This window comes from Chanodichthys erythropterus, chromosome 12 (genome assembly GCF_024489055.1).
Source record: "Chanodichthys erythropterus isolate Z2021 chromosome 12, ASM2448905v1, whole genome shotgun sequence".
Taxonomy (NCBI): Eukaryota; Metazoa; Chordata; class Actinopteri; order Cypriniformes; family Xenocyprididae; genus Chanodichthys; species Chanodichthys erythropterus.
In genome coordinates this window covers 53,992,066-54,014,643 of record NC_090232.1, presented here as the reverse complement: position 1 = coordinate 54,014,643, position 22,578 = coordinate 53,992,066, and the positions used below count along the sequence as shown (strand labels likewise).

The 22,578-nt window shown below is 39.1% G+C and overlaps 1 protein-coding gene and 1 pseudogene across 2 annotated transcripts; both read right to left on the bottom strand.

The window, feature by feature from the left end:
• Positions 1-21,044, bottom strand: LOC137031888 (polymeric immunoglobulin receptor-like). 2 transcript variants are annotated; one of them, XM_067403242.1, is made up of 8 exons: positions 20,895-21,044; positions 20,509-20,811; positions 17,456-17,788; positions 17,044-17,343; positions 16,597-16,911; positions 16,216-16,518; positions 15,846-16,142; positions 1-1,959 (listed from the first exon to the last, which is right to left on the bottom strand). In XM_067403242.1, exons 1-8 carry the CDS (start codon positions 20,959-20,961, stop codon positions 1,265-1,267), a joined length of 2,613 nt encoding a protein of 870 aa, XP_067259343.1. In that variant the 5' UTR covers positions 20,962-21,044; the 3' UTR covers positions 1-1,264. The 2 variants fall into 2 exon arrangements, with proteins under 2 accessions (XP_067259343.1, XP_067259344.1); XM_067403243.1 differs by having other exon boundaries at positions 20,910-21,044.
• On the bottom strand, positions 6,232-6,932 carry LOC137031890 (ras-related C3 botulinum toxin substrate 1 pseudogene; annotated as a pseudogene).
• Positions 21,045-22,578: the final 1,534 nt, after the last annotated feature.

The window sequence follows — 22,578 nt, the reverse complement described above, 5'->3', positions numbered from 1 at the left end:
TTTAACTGAGTTATAACAGCCAGATAAACAAACAGAAAAGAAGGTCAGGTGGAGTTGGTTATGTTTTCACACAATCATTATTTGACCTTAATCACGAACTCATTTAGATCAACTTTTTCAATATAATTTGAAGGATTTCTCAAAAGTTGTTCTGATAAAAAAATAAAAATAATAATAATAATAATAATAATAATAAATTTAAGGCACACACAGACATCAAGAATCAGCCTGTGAAAGTCAACAGCGATGACAAGCAAAATATTCTGATAAACAGATCACATTAGAAAACAAGCTACTAAAGGTCACAGCAAAAAATAAAATAGTGACAATAATGGAAATTACTAAGACAATTCAGATCTTAACTTAATCATGCAGCAATGCATGATGGGACCCATTGTTGAATTTTGATTGGTGGCACCCAGAATGCACTGCAACATGCTTTATTATTCTCACCACTGTTAAAATTAAAATTACAACAGCCCAAAACAAAATACAATATTAAAAAGTCAAGGGTCAAGAGCTCAACTGAAGCAAACACTGATCTCCATGATGGTGACTTAAAATTGTGATTTTCTCCTTTGATTCTGCTTGTTAACAGCAGATCACCTTCCTGACACATTTAATGTGTTAAAATCATTACACAATGAATGTGTAAAAATGAACACAAAGAGTGTTGTCCCAAAACACAAGCACTGATGTGTAAGTGATGTTTTTTGGCTGGACTTGACAAAGAGATCATTGATCATTTGATCTTCATGTTCAGAAGTAGCACAGGTGTTTTTTTTTTGTTTTGTTTTTTTTGTTATATTTTGTTGTTGTTTTCCTCTTTCCTTCAATGATTCTGCTTGTTAACAGCAGGTGTTCATCACTACTGCTTGATTAATGACTTCATTATCTCATTAACTTCCCTCTTGAATGGTCTTGGTCTCGGTCTTGGAGGGTCTGGTCTTGACTACACCTCTGGTTAACCTTCCTGACACATTCACTGTGTTAAAATCATTGACTCAATGAATGTGTCAGAATTAACACAGTTTGAGTCAGTTTTAACACATCCTTTCTAAGAGTGTACTTTTCCTGATGAGGAAAAGTAAAAGCACACTGAAATTTTATTCTTTTTTAAATAAACATAAATCATTTTTCTATTTTATATTACTTAGAATACATATTCTTCTACTTCTTCTACAGCTTCTTTGTGGTTGCTGCTGCAACTGCTTGTGCTATTTGTATTATGTTACAAACTACTACTCCAACTACTAAAGCTACTCTAGTATTTAAAATAATAAAATAAAATAATACCAATAGCACAAATAATAATACATGCTAATACATTAACTACTGTTTCAGAGTTTGTTTCCATCATCCTTGATTTATGGTACATCTCATTAGTGTAGACCTTCCCTTCATTTTTAAGCACAATTTCATCCATCTTATCCAGCAGCTCATTGACTTGAGCTTGATTCTCTTTGTCTTCATTGTTGAATGCATGATATCTGCCACTGCAGCTGATAATTAACTGCCGTAGATCTGGACTGTCTTCTATATGGTTCAGCAGTTGTTTATTCTTCAGAGAATCAGCGTGAGTGAACAGAATGATGGTGCGACGAGCAGCTTCTTCTCCAAAGTTCTCCTGAATCCATTTCACTGTGTTCCTCTTTTCTTCTGTGAATCTCTCATCCAGTCTGATGACCAGCAGGAACACATTAGGACCAGGAGCAGCCATTTCCATACACTTCTTTATTTCTGCCTTCACTTCATTTTCCTTTACTCCTGAATCCTGGAGGCCTGGAGTGTCGATTATTGAGATGGTCCGTCCACCTTTTCTTATCTCTTTTTTCTTAGATTGTCGAGTAACTGACTCTGGATTAAACTCCACTTTAAACTCTTCTCTTTCCAGGATTGTGTTTCCTGATGCACTCTTTCCAGCTCCAGTCATTCCCAACAAAACAATCCTCAGATCTCCTAAAGATGGAGGGACAAATTGTTTTCAGAATAATAACACACACACACACACACACACACAAACACTTGTCTTTAATAGATAGTTTTGTTGAGGTTTAATATTCAAATGTTGGAATGTTGGAAAAGCTATTATTATCACTATAATAATAAAATGGCCGATAGTCAGGGCAGATTATATATTGTCAATCAAAAGAGTGTGTAAAAATGTGTTAGACTACAACTCATACATACTGAGTGTGTGAAGAAAATCACTTGTGTTGAATTAACACATTCACAGTTTAATCACCTGTGGTTCAAGCCAGGGTTGCCAGGTTTTCTTTTTCTTTTCTTTTTTCCTACATCAAATATTATTTGTAGCGCCTCCCATCCAATAATCACAAAGATATTTGTGCTTTGATACTTCTGATAAAAATAAAAGTTTCAGTTTTCAATTTCTGTCCATTTTATCATGAAATTCAAACAATAAATGGCACATTGGCACTCTTAAACATGACATGTCAGATCGCTGTAATGCCTCAGTTCAGGTGGAGGTGCTTATGACATGCATGAACAAGAACATCAAAGGTATGTTGAAAGATACAGTACAACTTACCGTAATGTATCATGTATCATGTAATCACTTTATTTATTTACGTCTATAAAACAGCTTGTGAACAATGTCACATCATGTCACATTTACCTCAGGAATGTTCACAGTTCCTTGGCTATCTATACTATACTATATTTGTATAAAAAAAGACTAGGAGCTTATTTACTGCTAATTATATGTTTATGTAAATTTGCCATGAACACAACAAGTGCTTATGAAAACTACCTTATGTGATACTTTTATTTGAGTGTAATTATTATATCTGAAAATAAACAGCAGCTGAATATAAAACTTCTGTTGTTAATTGTAACCTCTAATATTGTAGTGTACCAAATGAGAGGGTTCCCCTAGTTTGCAACACTATTTGGGAGAGATTTTTTTTCCTTAAGAAAAACCAAACTATCGGCATCGGCCGATATCATTCTGAATAATCGGCTATCAGTATCGGCAAATAAATTTAATAGCGGTGCATCTCTAATATATAGGCTATATATAGTTGTGTGATTGTCACCTCGCAAGATGATAAAACTGGTGAAAAGTCCAGAAAACTTAAACTGTTTTAAAGTTTTCTTTGACTCTGAGCAGTAAACAACCTCCTAATATAATGCCAGCAAGGTTCATTGATTTCTTTTATCCATATTCAACATGTTTTCATAACAAAAATTATTCATAATTGATCCATCAGTCCCCAGGTCATGCAAACAACTGCTTTCTTGCCTTTTCCTTGACTTGCTTTCTTGACTTTTCTCTTCTTTTCATGGTCCCATATTCATAACCACTTTTAAATGTATCCTAAAGCCAGTTTTATTCTCTAGCTGAGCTTGTACCAGGTTTATGATTTATTTTTTATTGTATTTACTTCTCTGAATGAGCCATTTGATCTTTAATAGTCTCATTGGTATTAGATTTGCTTCTAAGATTTGCTAGAGCTTTCTCAAATTATTTCATTCTCATTCTCTGCACAAATTTCAGCCATTTTAAGCAATCCAATAGCTATGTTTAGTAATAAATACTATACTAAACTCTTTAAGATTAATGTTCTTCTTGATGATGGCATCAGATTAACTAGGTGACTTTTACTGACCTGTAATTGATGGTGCCATTTTTCTAGAAATCCTCTTTTTTTGTTTCAGATGCTCAATGATCTCTTATATTTGCAGTGCTCGCCACTCTCTTTCTCTTTCTTGATCTGGACGAATGACAAATGAATGGACTGACTGAGAGTGCTCAGGTTCACTCCCCTTATGTAAATAATCATATGATCACATGACTACAGCTGCAAATGTGCTTTGATTTATCATTTCAGAGATACTGTTATATTTAATATTATGTACTAAAATAATAATAATAATAATAATAATAATAGTAAGTTATTTTAATGTTTTAATTTACTTAGATACCTCTTAGACAATTTACTTCTAACTTCTTTAATATAATGTGTCACAGATTCTAGAGGATTTTATTCAGCAAACATAATGATATGAGAATATGCTACATACAAATAGGTTGTTACTGGTGTCTCTGGTCTATGTGGCAGTGTTTGTCATTGAAGAGAGTGGTGAATATTCTCTTCAGGCGCATTATAAATGTTTAGTGAAGCTTTTTTCACACATTCACTACAGACACAGCACAGGCTGGGGTTATGTGATGTGCTGTATGGACTGTTTTACACCAGGGTTACACTTCTTATCTTTCTAGGGCTGATATGAACCCTTTAGACAGTACAGTTTATGGCGACTGTACTGGGGCTTTAGGACCCACTGAGATCACAGGATGAGCAGCGCCCCCTGCTGGCCTCACTAACACCTCTTCCAGCAGCTATCTAATCAGGTCTCCCATCCAGGTCCTAACTGGGCTCAACCATGCTTATAGCTTCGGTGGGTGGACATGTGAAAGCTTCAGGATGATCCCTGCTGGCTGGTGCTGCAAGACTCCTCAAGCATCTCATATACATCTGGACCAGAACTTTACAGACATAAAGCAAAATCATCAGTGTTAAATGAACACCCCTCAGTGTACATATGTGTCCACACAGTGCTAGAGTAACACTGAAGCAGTGTTGAAGTTAATGAGATCATTAAAGTGATGATTGACCATTAGTGGTGACACCTGATGATAACAAGCAGAATCATTGAAGGAAAGAGAAACAGGAACAGAAAAAAAGACACACAACAACTACATCTGACTTCAGCCATTAAACATTATTACACTTATTATTAACCAGTTTGATTTGATTTCTGTCACACATCAACAAAAGTTCTTACTGAGAATTAACAGATGTTTAGATGTTAATGTTTTAAATTACCGGATGTGTACATGTTGATGTTTTAATGAAAGTTTCGTTTCAGGTCACCATGATGGGGATCGGTGTTTGCTTTAGTTGGGCTCTTGACTTTTCGATATTAGTTTTTCTCTGACTGTTGCAACTTTGTGTTTATAAAGCACAAAATATGAAAATTGTGACATTATCATTATGAAATGACCCGATTCACTTGCATGCCTTTACGAGTCTGAATCTTTGAATATATGCTGTCGATGTGTAACTTCAGTATTGGTGATTTGTAGCCCTGTGATTTCACAGCTTGAGAACCAACAGCAGTATGAACACAGACATCAAGAATCAGCATATGATTCCCACAGACTGACCCTATAGGTTGTTTTTCAAGCACCTTATTGCGACGTATATTTACGTTTTAAAGTCATGCGCCCTCTAGCCGGTGTAAAAATAATGAGTGTCATTTTACGTCTGTCGTCATGAAATTATGTATGACCGTCGTTACCAATCAAAATGCGTGTTTATTTAAATGCAATGTGTGGATTTTTTTTTTTACATCATTTCTCCTATTTCCATTTAGCAAAACCCACCCCACCCCTAAACCTATCCTTAATGATTTATAATGCATATACACTGTATGAGCACATGCATTCCCTGTGGATCAAATCCACAATCACATGATTGCATATTGTTATATATTACAATGCTCTGGCAATGCAATGGGAGCCATTGATGAGTTGAAAAGTGTATGTGTGAAATTATGACAAATAAAGAAAACTTATACTGACCAAAATTACACAAAAAAGTTAAAACGTCAAATAAATTGTTAACTGCATGAAAAGTAACAATGTAAAATGTATTAAATTAATTTCAATTCATGCATCACATTCAAATCCGCAGCGTCAAACTGTTAAATAATTTCATTGTGTTTTACATCAGGAGCAGTTGTGTGGCATTGAGAGTTGAAGTGTGTAGAGACAATGGGATTTCTGCATTTCAAAACCTAAACACAAGAGTAGATATTTAGTGTACTTAAGTATACTTGGAATAGTTCCACTGAACTTTTGGACAACTAAAATGCATTTACTACAAAATGAGTTGTTTCAATTTAACATAGTTTAAGTATACCAATTTATAGTGTGCATACGAATAAATTGTATAGTTTTTCACTAGGGTATACTTGACTAAACAATAAATAATTGAACAAACTAAATTATAGTTAATCAAGCCAATATATTTTTTACCAAACCAAAATTTGCTGATGTAAACTAATATATGTCTGGTTAGACCAATGTATTAAAAAATAATAACAACAATGTGTCATTAAATCATAAACATAACCAGTAAACTGATCCATATTCACAAAAAAAAAAGAAAATAAATTCTCCCCACAGTTTCCTATTATTCTTGCCTCCATTGTTTTCTCCTCTCAGATGTTGCAGTGTGTCCGTCAGTTCAGATAAGAAAACACTTTCTCTCTCTCTTCTTCACCAGGGACGGGTCCAGGGTCACCCGGACGGCCTCTTCAAACACCGTCTTAAGGCCCATCTGTGTTACAGCTGAGCACTCCAGGTACTTCACAGCTCCTATTTCTTCAGCCATATCCCGGCCTTCATGGCAGGTGATGGGGATTTGTTTCTTCTTTTTCAGCTTTTCAATGGTGTCCTTGTCGTCTCTCAGATCAAGTTTAGTCCCGACTAAAATGATCTGAGCGTTGGGGCAATGATGTCTGACTTCTGGATACCACTTTTCACGGACGCTCCCAAACGAGTCCGGGTCCACAAGAGAGAAACAGATCAAGAACACATCCGTCTGAGGGTAGGAAAGTGGTCGAAGCCTGTCGTAATCCTCCTGTGACGCTGTATCAAACAGTCCCAGGGTCACTGGATTCCCATCGACCATCACAGTGACAGCATAATTATCAAACACAGTGGGGACGTACTCACTGGGAAAAGCAGTGGAGGTGTATTTGATCAGAAGCTTTTTTTTTTCCGCAGCCGTGTCCCCGACGATCACACACTTTACGGTCTGCATCTGTGTAGCACTCAGCTTTATATGTGAATGAATCTATAAACCCTGTTCCGATCAGGATAACCTTCACAATTCAACAACACAGTGAGTCCACTCGAAAAAATAAAAGAAGTGCAGAATAAAAAAAAGAAAATATTTAATTTTGCTCAAATTTGCCTGAGTAAAGTTAGCTTGCCAACTGCATGTGAACGCATGTTCCAGTTAAATGTTCACTGTTAAACAAACATCCACTCGCTGAGATTAGAGGGTTCACAGAGGGACCGTGTATTACACAATGTTCATCTTACAGCATTGACCTTGTGTTTCCATAGAAGTTGTTTTATAACATTATAATGTAATTTCAGTAAATCAGTAACAAATCCAGCTAACTTTTTTTCGTTCTAACATTTTCCAAACTTTCATTAACAAATAGAGACATCATCTGAACTGAATAATCCATTACAGTTAGGTAGTAAGGACTTTATGCATTTCTTCACTGAGAAAATCGAAAGCATCAGTAATGCAATTGTGAATGTACAACCTTTGACAGTGTTTTATGATTCAGCCTTATCTAAGCATTAGTCAGTACAATAAACACATCAAAAAACTGCAGTGTTAAATTAACTCTCATCTGAGTTTATGTGAGACCACACTCAAGAGTGTTAAAATAAGGGTGTTAAATGAACACTGAAGCGGTGTTAAAGTTAATGAGTTAATTAAGTGATTAATTGAGTGATGATTGACCATTATTGAAGACACCTGATGATAACAAGCAGAATTAGAAAATCACAATTTTAAGCCACCATCATGGAGATCGGCATTTGCTTTAGTTGGGCTCTTGACCCTTGACTTTTTAAAATAAAATTTTGTTTGGGCTGTTTTAACTGAGTTATAACATCCAGATGATCAAAGAGAAAATAAGATCAGCTGGTGTTGGTTATGTTTTGACAATCATTATTTGACCTGAATCACTGAACTCATTTAGAGCCCAATGTCCTTATTAATTACAGTAGTCTTCCGATTCTATAGCAGAAGATCCAGCATTTTCAATACAATTTAAAAAATGTCTTAAGTATCCATAAAAGATCTTTAGATCTCATTAGGAATATTCCTAATAATCCTAAAGCAGCATTGAAAACAATAGACTAGTTTTAAATCCTGACATAACTAGAGGCCATGATATTACTCAGACTGATTAGAGTTTTTCAATAACAAAACTGATGCTTTTAAAGTTAGTATTTTTATCACTGATTATATCATTCCACCCTCATTAGTACATTATTTAAGTGAGTTTAAACCGATTTCATTCTCTGCTTTGGTGGACTTAGTCTGCCATATGAAGCCCACTCAGTGCTACCTATTTGCCACTTGTTTGTCACCTGATGTCACCTGTTGGAGTTTGGGTTCCTTGCCGCTGTCGCCTTTGGCTTGCTTAGTTGGGGACACTTGACATTTGATATTCAACAGTATTCTTGACATTTATTCAACAGTGCTTTGATCTGCCTGCATTGACACTATTATTTAAGAGCTGCTGTGCAGCAAAAATTATGTACCAGTTATCAATATAAAGCTGCTTTGACACAATCTGCATTGTAAAAAGCGCTATATAAATAAAGGTGACTTGACTAAAATGTATGATACTAACAGCCTACTAACATGACATCAAGTACATTTATAATGATACATTTTCTGTCATTACAGATATTTTCTTGCTCTTCCTCCGAGCTGCAGCGCTCATCACAGATTGGCTTATTGCTCACAACATAATGCTTCACTTCTGATGAACTGATGCTCACAAAGATTAAAGGTGATTTTAAAAATAAGTTCTTAAGTTTAGATTTTAGTTAAACATTTCAAAAAGGGTCTGTGAAAAAATATTCAATAGAAGTCAATGTTTCCTTCACTCCCTGAGAGAAACATTTCAGTTTATTTCCCAACAGTGACCTGTAGGTGTCGCCAACTGCTCAGTGACTTGCTCAATGAAGCTGAATGATTGTTGCTCAGTCATTATATTCTCATTCACTGACATGATTCTTGATCTGAATTAAAAACTAAACTCCAGTGGTAATATTAGTTTGGCATGATGCTGTGTTTGACAGATGCATAATCAGAGTGAATCTCCTCCTTACTGACGCTACAGTGCACACCAGACTCTGCATGCTTCTGGAAACTGACAGCAGCGTAGAGGAGCCCATCAGAGGGGTTTGTGGGTAACTGTGTTGTCGAATCGAGAGGAGTCGATGCAGGATCTGAGTCTTGAATCTCTTCTTGAGCCTGTAAGAAGCAAAATCCCTAAAATGAAGTCTTAGTTCAAAGGCAGTAGTGGCCTTGCTATAATTCACCTATTTTACTTGAAATGAGCCTCGTGACAGAAGGAGCACCATTACGCCACACACACATACCTGGATCGGAAATTAACAGGGGCTTGGAGCAAACCTGCCTCAGTCTGTCCAAAATCAATTTTGTGACATATTTTCATGCACAAGTCATTGCCTGACAGGGCAGCGACACAACAAGCTTTCAGACGCAGTCACTTGCTTCGTGAATGAATCAGCTGTTTTGAACAGATTGTTTGAATGAATGACTCGTTAAGACAATAGCCGTGTTTCCACTGTCGGGCCAAAAGAGAGCGTGCTAGAGACAGTCGTGTTTCGATTGTCACTTCCAGGGTTTGATCGAGCCTCATTGGGGCTTCCTCAGGGCCAACGGCTAGGGGTTTTTGGCCCACTGAATAAGTTGGTCTAAAGCGGGTCAACTGGGGCTTGAGGAGTGGTCATGAACAAAGGCGGAGTTTAGTCAGGAGACGATCAACACCGCTGCTCATTTCCCGTGTTATTATATCAGGCTACCAACTAACTTCAACACATCAGACATTTTAAACCATTTTCAGGTTAAAACTTACTTTCAGACACCAGTGTTTGAAATATCTTCAGATTGTGATCACATGAGGATTATGATCACCGTATGGAGCAGAAATATATTTACTTCAATTTTAAAGGCTACTTACGCTAACTAATGCCATAATAAATATACATGTTTATGGAAAATACCAGAGACTCCTTAAAGAACTTCATATATGATAATAATCATGTATTTATTTGGTTTCATCTTTTATCTGTCTCTTCCCTGTGCCTTTGTTGATAGCGGACTAATGCATCCACATATGTTACAAATAAAAAAACACTCAGGTTAACACATATAACTCCTCTTTTCGTCTTGTTAGGTGTCAGTGTTTTATTGAAAAATAATTGTCTCCATTAAATGTTTATTAAAACAGAATTTATCTTCCAGAATCTGGCAATAAGTTTTGGAAGATCATTTTTAGTCCATCTCTGCAAGATGGACATTTCAGGATAAGAGATTGACTAAAAGTGAACTCCCACACCTTACTGCCAGATTCTGGAAGATAAATTCTTCAAACAGTGGTACAAGAGGATGTGGTGCTGGTCCTTCAGGAGTCACTCTCAAGCTGTCTGTCTATAAGGCCTATAAAAACCTAGTTTTCATGTATTTTATAACTCTTTAGCTTGTGATTCTTATTAAGTGCGGGTAATTTTTTAGGATTCTTTAGCTAACCTAAGTCTCTGAGATCCTGACACCTTGCACTTCTGGAAACTCCAGGTAGGTTGCAGTTCTGGAAGATGGTGGCGCTGGAGACTAAAGGGTTCCTGATGGTTTCACACTTAATTCTTCACCTTAATTCTTAATTATTTTGCAGTTAACATGTCTTTTCTTTTCCACCTGTTTTTGTATGACCCCGGTGACCCAATGAGCATTTTGCTGTTCCTTGGTCATGCTTTAACTTTGTAATTTCTAGTATTGCATTAGTATTGCGTCCTTCTCATGAGTATTTAATAATTTTTGACTTTTCAGTCTGAGTTAAATCTCTTTTTTGGCTCATTTTGCCTGTAAAAGAAAACCTGCCTAATAATTCTGCACACCTGAATATAGGGCATTCTTCATTTCCAGCCTTCATGAACAATTATATATCACTTATAAATGATTAAAAACAATATTAATAGTAGTTATTAAGATTGATGTGGATTGGAATTGGTAAAATGTGCTTGGAAAAAAAATATGATCAGAAAATCAACTTGCCTAATAATTCTGCACACAGTGTATAGAAAAGACCTTAGATAATGCTAAGACGGTGCATATTACTATGAATGGGAGCAAGTAAAATGCACAATATGACAGAATAAGTCCCGCCTTCTAAATAAAAGAATTCATAAAGTCAATGTCACTGCTGACATTAGATGCTCTGGTTGCCATAGAAACAGCCTCACGCTAATGACTGCACATTGGCTATTCCAGCCTGAAAAAATAAGCTTTTTAACGCCATTTGAGCATAAGTAACAACAATTGTGAGAAAGTTCATGCTGATTTAGTTGCTGATTTGAAATGTTTTTAAATGTAACTTTTGAAAGCAGTTTTTGAGATTTAAGTATTCCTCATTCAAGTAAATAGGCGTTGGTCTTGATAGCTGCCCGGAAGCATTGCAAATATGGCCTAGTGAACAGACTTTTCTTGGAAAGGACTTTGAAAAGGAATTTGTGCTCCACAAAATAATGCAGCAACAACAAAAACAAAGTCAGGTGGGTCTGGAATGACAGTAAGGTGATGGGTTATTTCTGGGTCAACTGCATGCCTGCACTAAAACATTTAAACTGACACCCTTTTTCTGCACATTCTTAAACTAAAATCTAAAACAGAAGCATCAGCTAGTTTTATTTAAATACAGAGGATTTTGATGCTTCCTGTTGTCTGTGGTTTTCAGCTGAAAATAACTCTGAAGTGGTGGACTTTACCACAGCATGTTGCTTTAAGGTGACAGTACATCTAAAAATGATCACACTCAAAGAAAAATATCTGTAGAAAACCAGAAACGGTGCTGTAATTTTTTGAATCATTGAACTAGGTTTACAATAAATAAATAAATAAATAAAAATAAAGAGACAAATGAAACAGTTCCCTTTCGAAAGGGAAGTTCGACTCTGCGCTGAATTTGCGCTATGGGGAACGTCACTCGTGACAGGTGTTCGAAATGCCAAGAATCTCACAACTCCAATCCTATTGGCCTGCGACAGCCTATGACGTCAAACGGCGCGAACCGTGACGTATAAAGGGAACGCCCGAGGAAGCAGTCAACATCTTCTCGTCTTTTCGGGACTGTTTTGTTCGTGCCTGTCTCACTATTCCGGTAAGGATACTCTAATCATGTCTGAAAAAAAAGTGTGCTGATCCGTGTCCTAGGTTTCTTACACCGGAGGACACACACAACCTGTGCGTTATGTGTCTGGGCGAGGAGCACGCACGGAGAGTGCTTGAAGTTGCTGTCTGTGTTAACTGTGAGTGTCTGCCCATGAAGACGCTCCGTTCTCGTTTGGCCGTCTTCTCGAGGGGAGAGGCGTCAGCACCGTTGCCCGGTGGTTCTGGCCCTGCTCGTGCTGAGGCAGAGCGGCGGCTGAAATCATGGGGCTCTCAGGTGGAGCTCGCAGAGGAATTTGAGAGGGGTGTGAAGCTCTCTCAGGCCGAGGGCGACTGACGAGGACGCGCTCCTGGATGACGATGATGTCCTGTCTGTGACGTCATCGGACCCAGGAGCGAGTGCTCTGCTGGTGGTAAGCCCCAGAGAGCAGGAGATGGCTGAGGAAGAGGCGGTGGGTGAGCCCGCAGCCTCTTTTAGGCCGCCCTGCCCGGCGTATACGGAGTTATTGGAGGTTATGGAACCCGCTGCGGATAGACTACAACTGCCTTGGGAGCGCGTTAAGAAAGAACCTGCGCGCGGTAGACTAGATGAGCAGTTCCTTTCAGATCATAACCCTATAACTCCAGGGAGCCTTCCATTCCTTCCCGATCTGCATGTCGAGATCTTGAGGGCATGGAAGAACCCGTACTCGGCCCGAATTCATCGACATCAGCGAGCCAGTTTTGCTGATGTTGAGGGGTTGGGCCGGTATGGGTATACGTTGATGCCTCCTATAGACGAGACATTTTTGAATTATCTCGCTACAGGCAGCGCACTGTCGTTGAGAGCTCCGGCCCTGCCATCCCAGGCGCTGAAGCTGACATTACGCCTGAATGGCAGGGCTTACGCCGCTGCAGGTCAGGCTGGCGCTGCGCTGCACTCTATGGCAGTGTTGCAAGCATACCAGGCTGATCTGCTCAAGGATCTTGATCAGGGAGGTCCCGGGCTGTCTCGAGCCGAGGCTCAGAGGCAGGCCCAGACAGCTAGCGTCGTCGCTCGTGCGCCTCTTCCTCCCCGGAGTAAGGCGCAGAGGCAGCGGGATGCAAAGAAGAAGAAACAAGACCTGAGGGAGGTGATCGAGCATAGGCGTCAGCAGCGCAGATGATCGATCTCTTCTCGCGGGGGCTGAAACATCTCGCCCTCGCTCGCTTTCTTCTTCCACCTCCTGGCAGCATTGATAGAACATACTGTATGCTCGGGCTTTTGCAGTCAGGCCGACGGTCAGGGCCCATGATGAATGTTTTTCTGACGGCCTACCTTCTGGCTTGATAGTGAAAGTACTTTTAGGCTTAAAGGACTTTGGATTTTCCTTCTCTACTCTGACAGAGGGGGAAGGTATCTTCGTCCTACGGGCTGCAGGAGGTAAGCGAGGTCTTTTTATCCCCTCTAAAAGGAAAATGTAGACCTTGTTTTTTCCTGTATAGTTTCCCTGAGCATATAGTTTGGCATAGAAGGGGTTAATTTTGGCTTGATAACTGAAACGCTAGTTTGACTGTTTATACTTACAGCTGTTGTTTGTCGCTGTGTTATTTCAGCCTCCTGTGTTAGAGTAGCTTCTCTCCTAACCCCTTATGCTTGTTTGGAGTTGGCGCTCTTCGTTTCAGTTATGTGCGTTTGGTTGCTTTTTGGCACTGTTGCTTGGTGCTCGTCTTTCCTCGCTTTGTGATTTTAAGATGAGCCTAAGCATAGCATGGTCTCTTTAGACTATAGCTAGCGGCAGGCTAGGGCTAGGTATAGGTGTTTATATTCATCAACACTATTATCACTATTCTTTGTGATTTCGTAGTTCTGGCCTTTTTGGCCTCTGGCCTTAGCTCCCTTAGCTGGTCATTGGTTGTAGACTTCTGTGAAGTCTCCCGTTCAGACTGGCCCCAGGCTGGTTTGTGCTCCCCTGTGCCAGGGTTTTTAGCGCACAGCCTCCTCAGCGCTTATCAGAAGCTAAGTAGATCCTAGGATGAGTGGTTTTACTCCCCTCAATACGAGGGTTCATAGCGCTCAGCTGAGTTCCGCTCTCCAGGATGCCCATCTCTGTGTGTGGGTTTGAGTTGCTCACTGCCCTTTCGCAGTCGCTCTTACCTGCCCTCCTCTTTTGGAGTTCGCGCATTGGAGATTCTGTGTTCCAGACAAGGTTGGCCCAGTCTATATTTGGCTTTCGCTAAATTGGTACGGCCTCCTTGGTGGCGTCAGGGGTGAATTTTTTCCCCCTAGTGACTGGCCGGGGTTCCTCTGGTTCCCTGGCCACATTCCCTTTAAGGGACCACTTTCTACGGGTTGTTGGTCCCAGATGCCTTGAGCGGCCTTGGCAGGCCTTTTACGAAAGGTCTCTTTAGGCTCAGCTTGGGCAGTTGGCCGTAGGGGATGGTGTCTCTGAAAGCCTTGGAGAGTTGCTCACGATTTTTCCCTGGAACTGCCAGACATTTGTCCAGACATGCACTCTCCTCTAGCATGGCGGCGTGGGTATATCGTTCCCCATAGCGCAAATTCAGTGCAGAGTCGGAGTTCCCTTTCGAAAGGGAACGTCTCAGGTTACACATGTAACCATGGTTCACTGAGAACAGGGAACGAGACTCTGTGCTTCCCTGCCATGCTCCGGGGTGCCTGCAGAACAGTCCCTCAAAGACGAGAAGGTGTTGACTGCTTCCTCGGGCGTTCCCTTTATACGTCACGGTTTGCGCCGTTCAGCGTCATAGGCTGACGCCGGCCAATAGGATTGGAGTTGTGTGATTCTTGGCATTTCGAACACCTGTCACGAGTGACGTTCCCCATAGCGCAAATTCAGCGCAGAGTCTCCTTCCCTGTTCTCAGGGAACCATGGTTACATGCGTAACCTGAGACGTTTTTCAGGTGGGTGTAACAATAGTATTTGGGTAAGAAATACAAAAGAAATGGAAATAATCAAATGTAAAATAACACTGGATAGTTTTTATTGTAAAAAATAGAGCAGCAAGTGATTTTCTTTTGCTTTTGTTTTTTAATTAACATTGACAGATCACAGCAGGTTTATTAAGCTGCTGTCACTTTAAGAGTTTATGCACAGATCCTAAATTATATACTGTTACACAACATGGGTTCATTCTTTTTCAAATATACACAGTACAAAACGGACTGTTTGTACCCAAATACTCAGCAGGACAGGCTTTTTGACTATTTTGTATGTATTTGACCATTTAATCACAATAAGCCACAAAAAATTGCAAAATTTTGTACTCATGAGCTGTTTGAGAGGCGGCTTTATGTGCATGACACTTATATAGATCAGTGTTGCATGCTTTTGGTGTGAGCGTGAAACTTTTTAAATGAATGGAATTATGCACAATACAAGCACTATTTAACCAGAGTGAATGAGTTGAAATGAACTGAAAATGCTCACTTTGCTCTGCTTGCTTCACAACATGCAGAGTGAATGAGAGGAGGCGGGTGTGTGTAATTTTGCCGTCAGAGAGAAGAGAGAGCAACAACACGCAGGTATCGGTATATCAATACTGCAGAAAAGGAGCACTGGAACCATTTCAGTTATTTCAGTATTGATACATTTCGAAATATCTATATTTTTTGACAACACTAGTTCAAACCTGTGAGACTTTATTTCTTCACAACATAAATTGTTGAAGAAGAATATTTGAAGAATATTTGAAATCAAACAGCATTGGGTCCCATTGACTTTCATTGCATGGACGAAACAAAATATCTTCTTTTGTGTTAATTTGAAGAAAGGGCATTTTAATTTCTTTGTGAACAATCCTTTTAATGAAAGAGTATTTTACCTTGGTTCACATGTAGATGAACTTCAGTGAAAACGAACGACCCAGACCTCTCCTCTGCGCACCAGTATTTCCCAGAATCCTCTTCTGTCAGGTTGTTGATGTTCACAGTAAAGACTCCAGCTGAGGTTTCATCAGTCACAGAGAATCGGCCATTTGTTCTCGTATTCGATGAAACACGAACTCCATCTCGCACACAGATGTTCGGCTGATCTCCTCTGCAGAAAAACCTCGTGTGATTCCTGATGAACTTACAGCTGATGGACACTGATCCTCCGACAGACGCTTCACGAGTGACCGCTGAAGAGAGAAAATATGAGTATGAGAACAGAATGATCAGAAACATTGAGATTTTCTCCAGAAACACCCTCACCATCTTTCATGACGATCATGAGTTCAGTGTGAAGATTAAACTCATCTCTCACTGCACACCAGTATATCCCAGCATCCTCTGCTCTCAGCTCACTCAAGGTCACAGTGAAGAGATTGAGTTCAGGATCATCCTTTACTGAAATATTTGGTTTATTAATATGGGATTCATCTGATTGAATGATCTTTTTAGCATCTTCAGTGAAACACTTTCCTTTGTAAAGTTGCTTTACTTCTCTTGAATGTTTTGCATTATAAGGGCATTTGATCTCTGATGAATCTCCTTCACGTCCGACCACTGGAGGCACTAATAGTCAAGAGAATGAAAGTGTTTATATCCTACAATGAATGCACATGTTATCTGGTTTATGGTGACTGTACGTACTGGTCACAGTGAGGTGATGTTGATTGGTGAGAGAGACAGAAGTCAGATGTGTGTCTCTGGTTTCTGCTCCACACCAGTAAACTCCAGCATCTCTCTCGCTCACATTACTGATGATCACTGTAAAAACTCCTGCTGTACTGACAGAAAACTCAAAGCGTTTCTGCTCTGATGAACTGATGCTCTCACATATCTTCTGCTCGTTCTCTCTGCAGATGTGTTTGAAGGTCTCGCCGTGTTTCTCAGGGAAATCGCAGGTGAGATTCACACTTCCACCAATAACAGCAGATGCTTTATTTGATGCACGAAAATGATCAACTATACACAAAAACAATGAAAAATATATAATATCAATAGTATCAAATATACCCCCCTTTCAAAATATCAAAAGAATCCCTCAATATAACTGCTAGAAAGTGTCCAATGAATCTCCAGACAGAATCTCTTTACCTTGATTTACTGTCAGTGTGACGTCAGTGAACAGATGAGCGATATTCACTCCACACCTGTACGTTCCTCCATCATCTTCAGTTAAATCACTGATAAAAACCTTCAGAAGTCCTTCACTGGAATCATCATACATGTGAACTTTATCATGACGGACCCATTGATTCTGTTCATCAACAATGATCTTCTGTGATGAATCTTTCTGGATGAATTTCTTGTTTCTTCTGAACTCTTGTGGAAATTTACACGTGATGAAGACTGATTTACTGGAGTAGGCCTGAACCTGGACAGAAGCTATTCGACCTGCAAAATGAGATTGATTTCTTGATTTATTCAATTATTAAAAGTCAGGAGGGATTTACTTTTCTTATTTAGAGCTGTAAGGATTTTTTCATTAAAAATAATCTAAACTCACTATTAACATTCAGCTGAATCTCTTTAATGAAGGTTATGTGAGTAATTGATGGATCTGATCCGTATCTCTCCACTCCACATAAATAAACTCCTCCGTCATCTGCAGAAATGTGTCTAATGGTCACAGTAATCTGATCTTCATGACTGTCAGACAGAATGATCTTCTCCTCAGATGATTGTGATGATTGTGAGCTGTTCTGCACATGGACAGGACCCTCTTTCAGTCTGTAGAAGACTTTGGTGTGTGATTTAAACTTATCATCATATTCACAGTGGAAAGTGATCGTTTGTCCAACATACTCGTCCTGGATAACAGACGTCCCACAACCAGACTCTGAAAATGATTTCAACAAAACCTTGTGACATGCACTGAAATATAAAACATTATCCTCTGGTTTCACAGACAAAGCTTAAAGGGATAATTCACCCAAAACATACTCATCCTCAAGCCATCCTAGCTCTTCTTTCAGACGAACACAATCAGAGATTTATTTAATAATATTCTGGCTCTTCCAAGCTTTATAATAGCAGGCTAGTGAATGAGGGGACAGATTTTGAAGCCCTAACAAAGTGCATCCATCCATCATAAAGTAATCCATACGGCTCCAGGGGGTTAATAAAGGCCTTCTGAAGCGAAGCTATGGGTTTTTGTATGAAAAATATCCATATTTAAAAATATATAAAGTAAAATTTATAGCTTCCAGCTTCCAACTTGTGTTACAAGAGTAAACCGTGATGCGATGCACTCATACTGTGAGCTCACCATGTGACACTCTGTGATGTCACTGAGAAACAGGAAGTAGAATGCCCCACAGTGACTGATGTTTGAACCGCCTCCTCTCAACCTGCTCAACACTTTGAGAATGAGCTCACTTATTACTCTCCCTGTGATCATCGCATTATCTCACGTGTTGACTGGAAAAGTACCTCGTACCTGCATACGGATTCCTCATAGTAACACAGCTTGTTTTATTAAGTTAAGAGTTATAAATGCTGTTAAAGTGTAAGACTTAAACTGCACAAGTCATTGAAAGCGTGCGGCTCTGATAAACCATTATCGCGACCGCTGCACATCACACTCAAGTTACTGACTGACAGCTTACAGCTTCCTCTGCTGTTCATTCAATCAAGTATATTGAGTCCTATTAAACAAAATTACTGTGATGCATGTGGAAACTCTGTTCATGCATACCTTATCACTTCATTAGTTTGATCGGATAGCTATCCAATCGTGAAAATACAGAAAGAGAGGGTATTTTATCGCATTCCAGATGCACCTGTACAAAATGGTAGTTGAAACAACAAATGTAAATATTAATGATCCTTAAATGGTAAAAACTAAACGTTATAACGGCTCCCAGTAGCCAGAGTTTGTGCCTCTGCACTCGTGGTGCTCTGTGCACGCCACTGTATCTGTGTATACACCTTGTTTTCCTTCCCAGATAGCAACACTGTGTCGGCCCAAATCCGGCCCACATCTGGCACATGCGGGATGATGATCTGGCCCACATGTGGCAGGAATGATGGCACTTGGGCGGACCACTCCTGTTTGCCAGATCTGGACCACAAGCAGGCCACAAAAATGCCAAATGTCAGCCAAGAGCAAAGAACTGGACCTTATCTGATCCACAAAATCGTATGTATTATTTATAGAGTCATTTCAACATTAACAAGCCTGTTTTCAAGCAGAATCACTGAGGGAAAGAAGAAAAAAAGAGATGAGCAGAAACACAAGAACTACAACTGACTTCAGTCACAGCCTTAGAGGAAATCAACTAAAGATAAAAGACATGAAATCTCTGAAGATCTGATTCAACAACTCCACAAATAGCATTACCAGCTTCACTTATTACTAACTTGACTGACTTTATTTCTGTCACACGTTTACAGAAGCTCTTATTGAGAATTAACAGAAGTTTAACTCGTTTGTTACATTTGAGGTTACCATGATGGTGATTGATATTTCCATTAGTTGGCCTCTTAACTTTATACATATATAACTGTCTTTTCTGACTGCTGTGGTAGTGTGTTTACCAAACACATTAGCAGCAGCAATAAAAATTGAAATGAGATCAGGTGTTGGCTGTTAGCCGTTGGTGATTTAACTAATCAATGTTGTTGTTTAGATGAAAAAAAATGTTTTGCGCCATTAATACACTAACATTACAAACCCTGTGTTTCTGTGACATGAGCTTGAGCTGTATTGCAGAAATATTTATTATTATCTTTAGTTGATTTCCTCTAAGGCTGTGACTGAAGTCAGTTGTAGTTCTTGTGTTTCTGCTCATCATCCCGCATGTGCCAGATGTGGGCCGGATTTGGGCCGACACAGTGTTGCTATCTGGGTTTTGAATGACAAATATCGATTATTGACACCTGCTGATATAGACAGTTCCTTACACACAGGCTCAGAACACACATGCTAGTCAGCTGTAATCTGTGCTGTGTGTTCACGCAGCCGACACGAGACTGAAACACTGTTGGTTTTTCTCGCTGCTAGCTCTTTGAATTCAGCGTAGTGTATCCTGGGCTTATGCCCTGTCTGTGAAACCAGGCCTAGTGTTATTAAAGGTGCACTAGGGAAGTTTGGCCTCTCTATCACCATCTCTGTTTGAAACACAAATCTGCAAGTTCTTTTCTAAGTATTTTTTTTTTCATGGGTTTTGGTTGTTTATAGGTATTTAAGGTTGCCTGTGATCTGTTGTCAAGACATATTGACAGAAAAATATACATCTAAAATATCCTAAAAATATCATCTGAACAAGTAATTTACATATAGTCTGTTTTCTTTTTACAGAAGGGACATGAACATACAAAGATGAATGAACTGACATTTTCATAATGTATAATCTGACCTGACAGCTCAAAGTATGAATTATTATAATACATTTACTGTTGTGAATCAGTGCAAGGCATGGAAACGGTTTTGAATATCGATTTATGTGCTTAGTAATTCATTTTTGTTCATTTTTAGTCAAAAATCTTCAGTAGTGCACCTTTAATCGTACTATAATAAAATATTTGCTGTAGTAAGTTATAAAGTGTCACACGTACCTCTGTTCACCTCTAAATCAACATCATGAGATTTCTGATTGTTTCCACATGCATATTTCCCATCATCCTCTCCGTTGAGGTTCCTGATAAACACTGTGAAGAATCTGCTGTTTCCATCATCATACAGAGCGAATCTCCCGTTATAATCCCAGCGACGCTGAAGCTCAGAACTGATGCCAATCTTACAGCTCCTGTCTCTGCAGAAATACTTCCCTTTATGCTGATCATTCTGTTTCTTGTACAAACACTTGAACATCAAACTCCCTCCAGCGCATCCAAACACACTGAAACAAAGTACCTGACCTGACAAACACAAGTTCATTTGCTCTGGGTTATTATATTTCATCAGTCTAGATCATATAATATATTATTTGAGCCAGACTGACCAGTGAAGAACTGACCTGAGATCAGGCAGAGTGTGATGAAGATGAAGATGATGATGGCAGCCCTCATTCCAGACTGACTTCAGTCTCACAGATATCCAGAGAAAAAACAGATCCGATCACAATCCAGCGACAGCAAAAACTGATCAAGTGTTCCTTGAATATGATGTAAGAATGTGACTATCATCAGAAGTACACACATCCTCTTTTGGTCTTTCTCACGTCTCTATTTCCTTATTCTCTATAATGGTGCCACCCATATGCAAGCTAACAGGGCGATGTGATGAAATGTGTGAAAGACATGCATCACCATAGTACCAAGTATTCATCACCATAACCACACTTGTATGAATATTGAACACTCCTCAAAGAAAATGTTTTTAAAACAGACTACAAAACTACATCCCACATCAAAAGTGAATTGCAGGGTGATCTATTCACAGAGTGTCTTTGTATCTCTATTGAATGGTCCACAAGAGAAATATTAAGATATCTATCATTATCAGCAGTGAGGTAGATTCAGATCTCAAAGCGTCTGAGAGAATCAGTGTGCTGTTAATGCAGCGTCTGATGCTAAAAGAAGCTTTCGCTTTAACTGTAGAGACTCCTTCATCGGCTCTCGTGCAAAGTTTGCAAATTGCATGCAGTATCCATGGGCTTGCCTTTTGGGTGAAATATTTCTATGCAACGTGACATTTTTCTTCATCGTCACCATCACCAAATGATAGTAAACTATTCTCATTTCCAGCGATATATCGGTGATCTCACAGGCTGACGCTCAACACTACAGATGACACATCAGTATATTAATCTAAACACACACACACAAAGACAGCTGAAGGGTGTACAGCTTCATCCTGCCTTCATCACGAAAATCACAAAATCTGATGAGTTATTCAGGAGTTTTTATTGAGCTATTTACATATATATTCTTATTATATGATTTAAAACTTATTTACATTATGTGATTTTTTTTTTTTTTTTTTTAAAGTTGTCTACATTTTGGAACTTTTTTAGAAAATAAAAAAGTTGTATCTACAAAGTCCAATGGAATGCAAAAACTTCACTCAAATCTCAAAACCGCTCAGAATGCAGATAAAATCTTATAATTCCAAAGGTGGTGATTTGTAAAATTATGGCATTTGTTTATCATGACACTCGCTGTGAGAAACGCAGCAAGCGGAGTTATACAAATGGTGAAACGGCTCCCGCGGTGATACCAGTAGAATATTGCATGGCTGGAAAGACCTCTCAGCCAGATATCATCAGATTCAAGAACCAGAAATAACTGTTGTAAAAAAAAAGAAGCCATATCATCATGTACAAGTTTGCAGTATCAAGCAGAATAAACAGTTTTTGTGGAGCTAAAATAACTGGAAGCATATGAGACTGGAAGCCTGTTCAAGTTAGAAATGGCAGAGCCGCTCTTACATTAAAATAAGCAGGATAGAACCATAGAAATGTATACATTGATGCCACATTCGACCACTACAGACAATTCGATGTTCACGCCATCTTGGAATGGTCAACATGTCGTCATTCAGAAAACTAGTGATGAGAGCTATCAAAACACTGCTTCATGAAGCTTCAAAACCTTTGCGAATTATTTGTTTTGAACCAGTAATTCAGTTTGGGGTTGTGATGTAGGGACTATTTTACACCAGGGTTACTTCCCTGTCTTCCTGAG

Coding starts and splice junctions, on each gene's coding strand:
- LOC137031888 (XM_067403242.1), bottom strand. CDS start 20,961: ATGAGGGCTGCCATCATCATCTTCATCTTCATCACACTCTGCCTGATC. Junction 20,812..20,894: donor CTCAGGTCAGTTCTTCACTG/GTCAGTCTGGCT, acceptor TGTGTTTGTCAG/GTCAGGTACTTTGTTTCAGT. Junction 16,912..17,043: donor CACACTGACAGTAAATCAAG/GTAAAGAGATTC, acceptor TTTTGTGTATAG/TTGATCATTTTCGTGCATCA.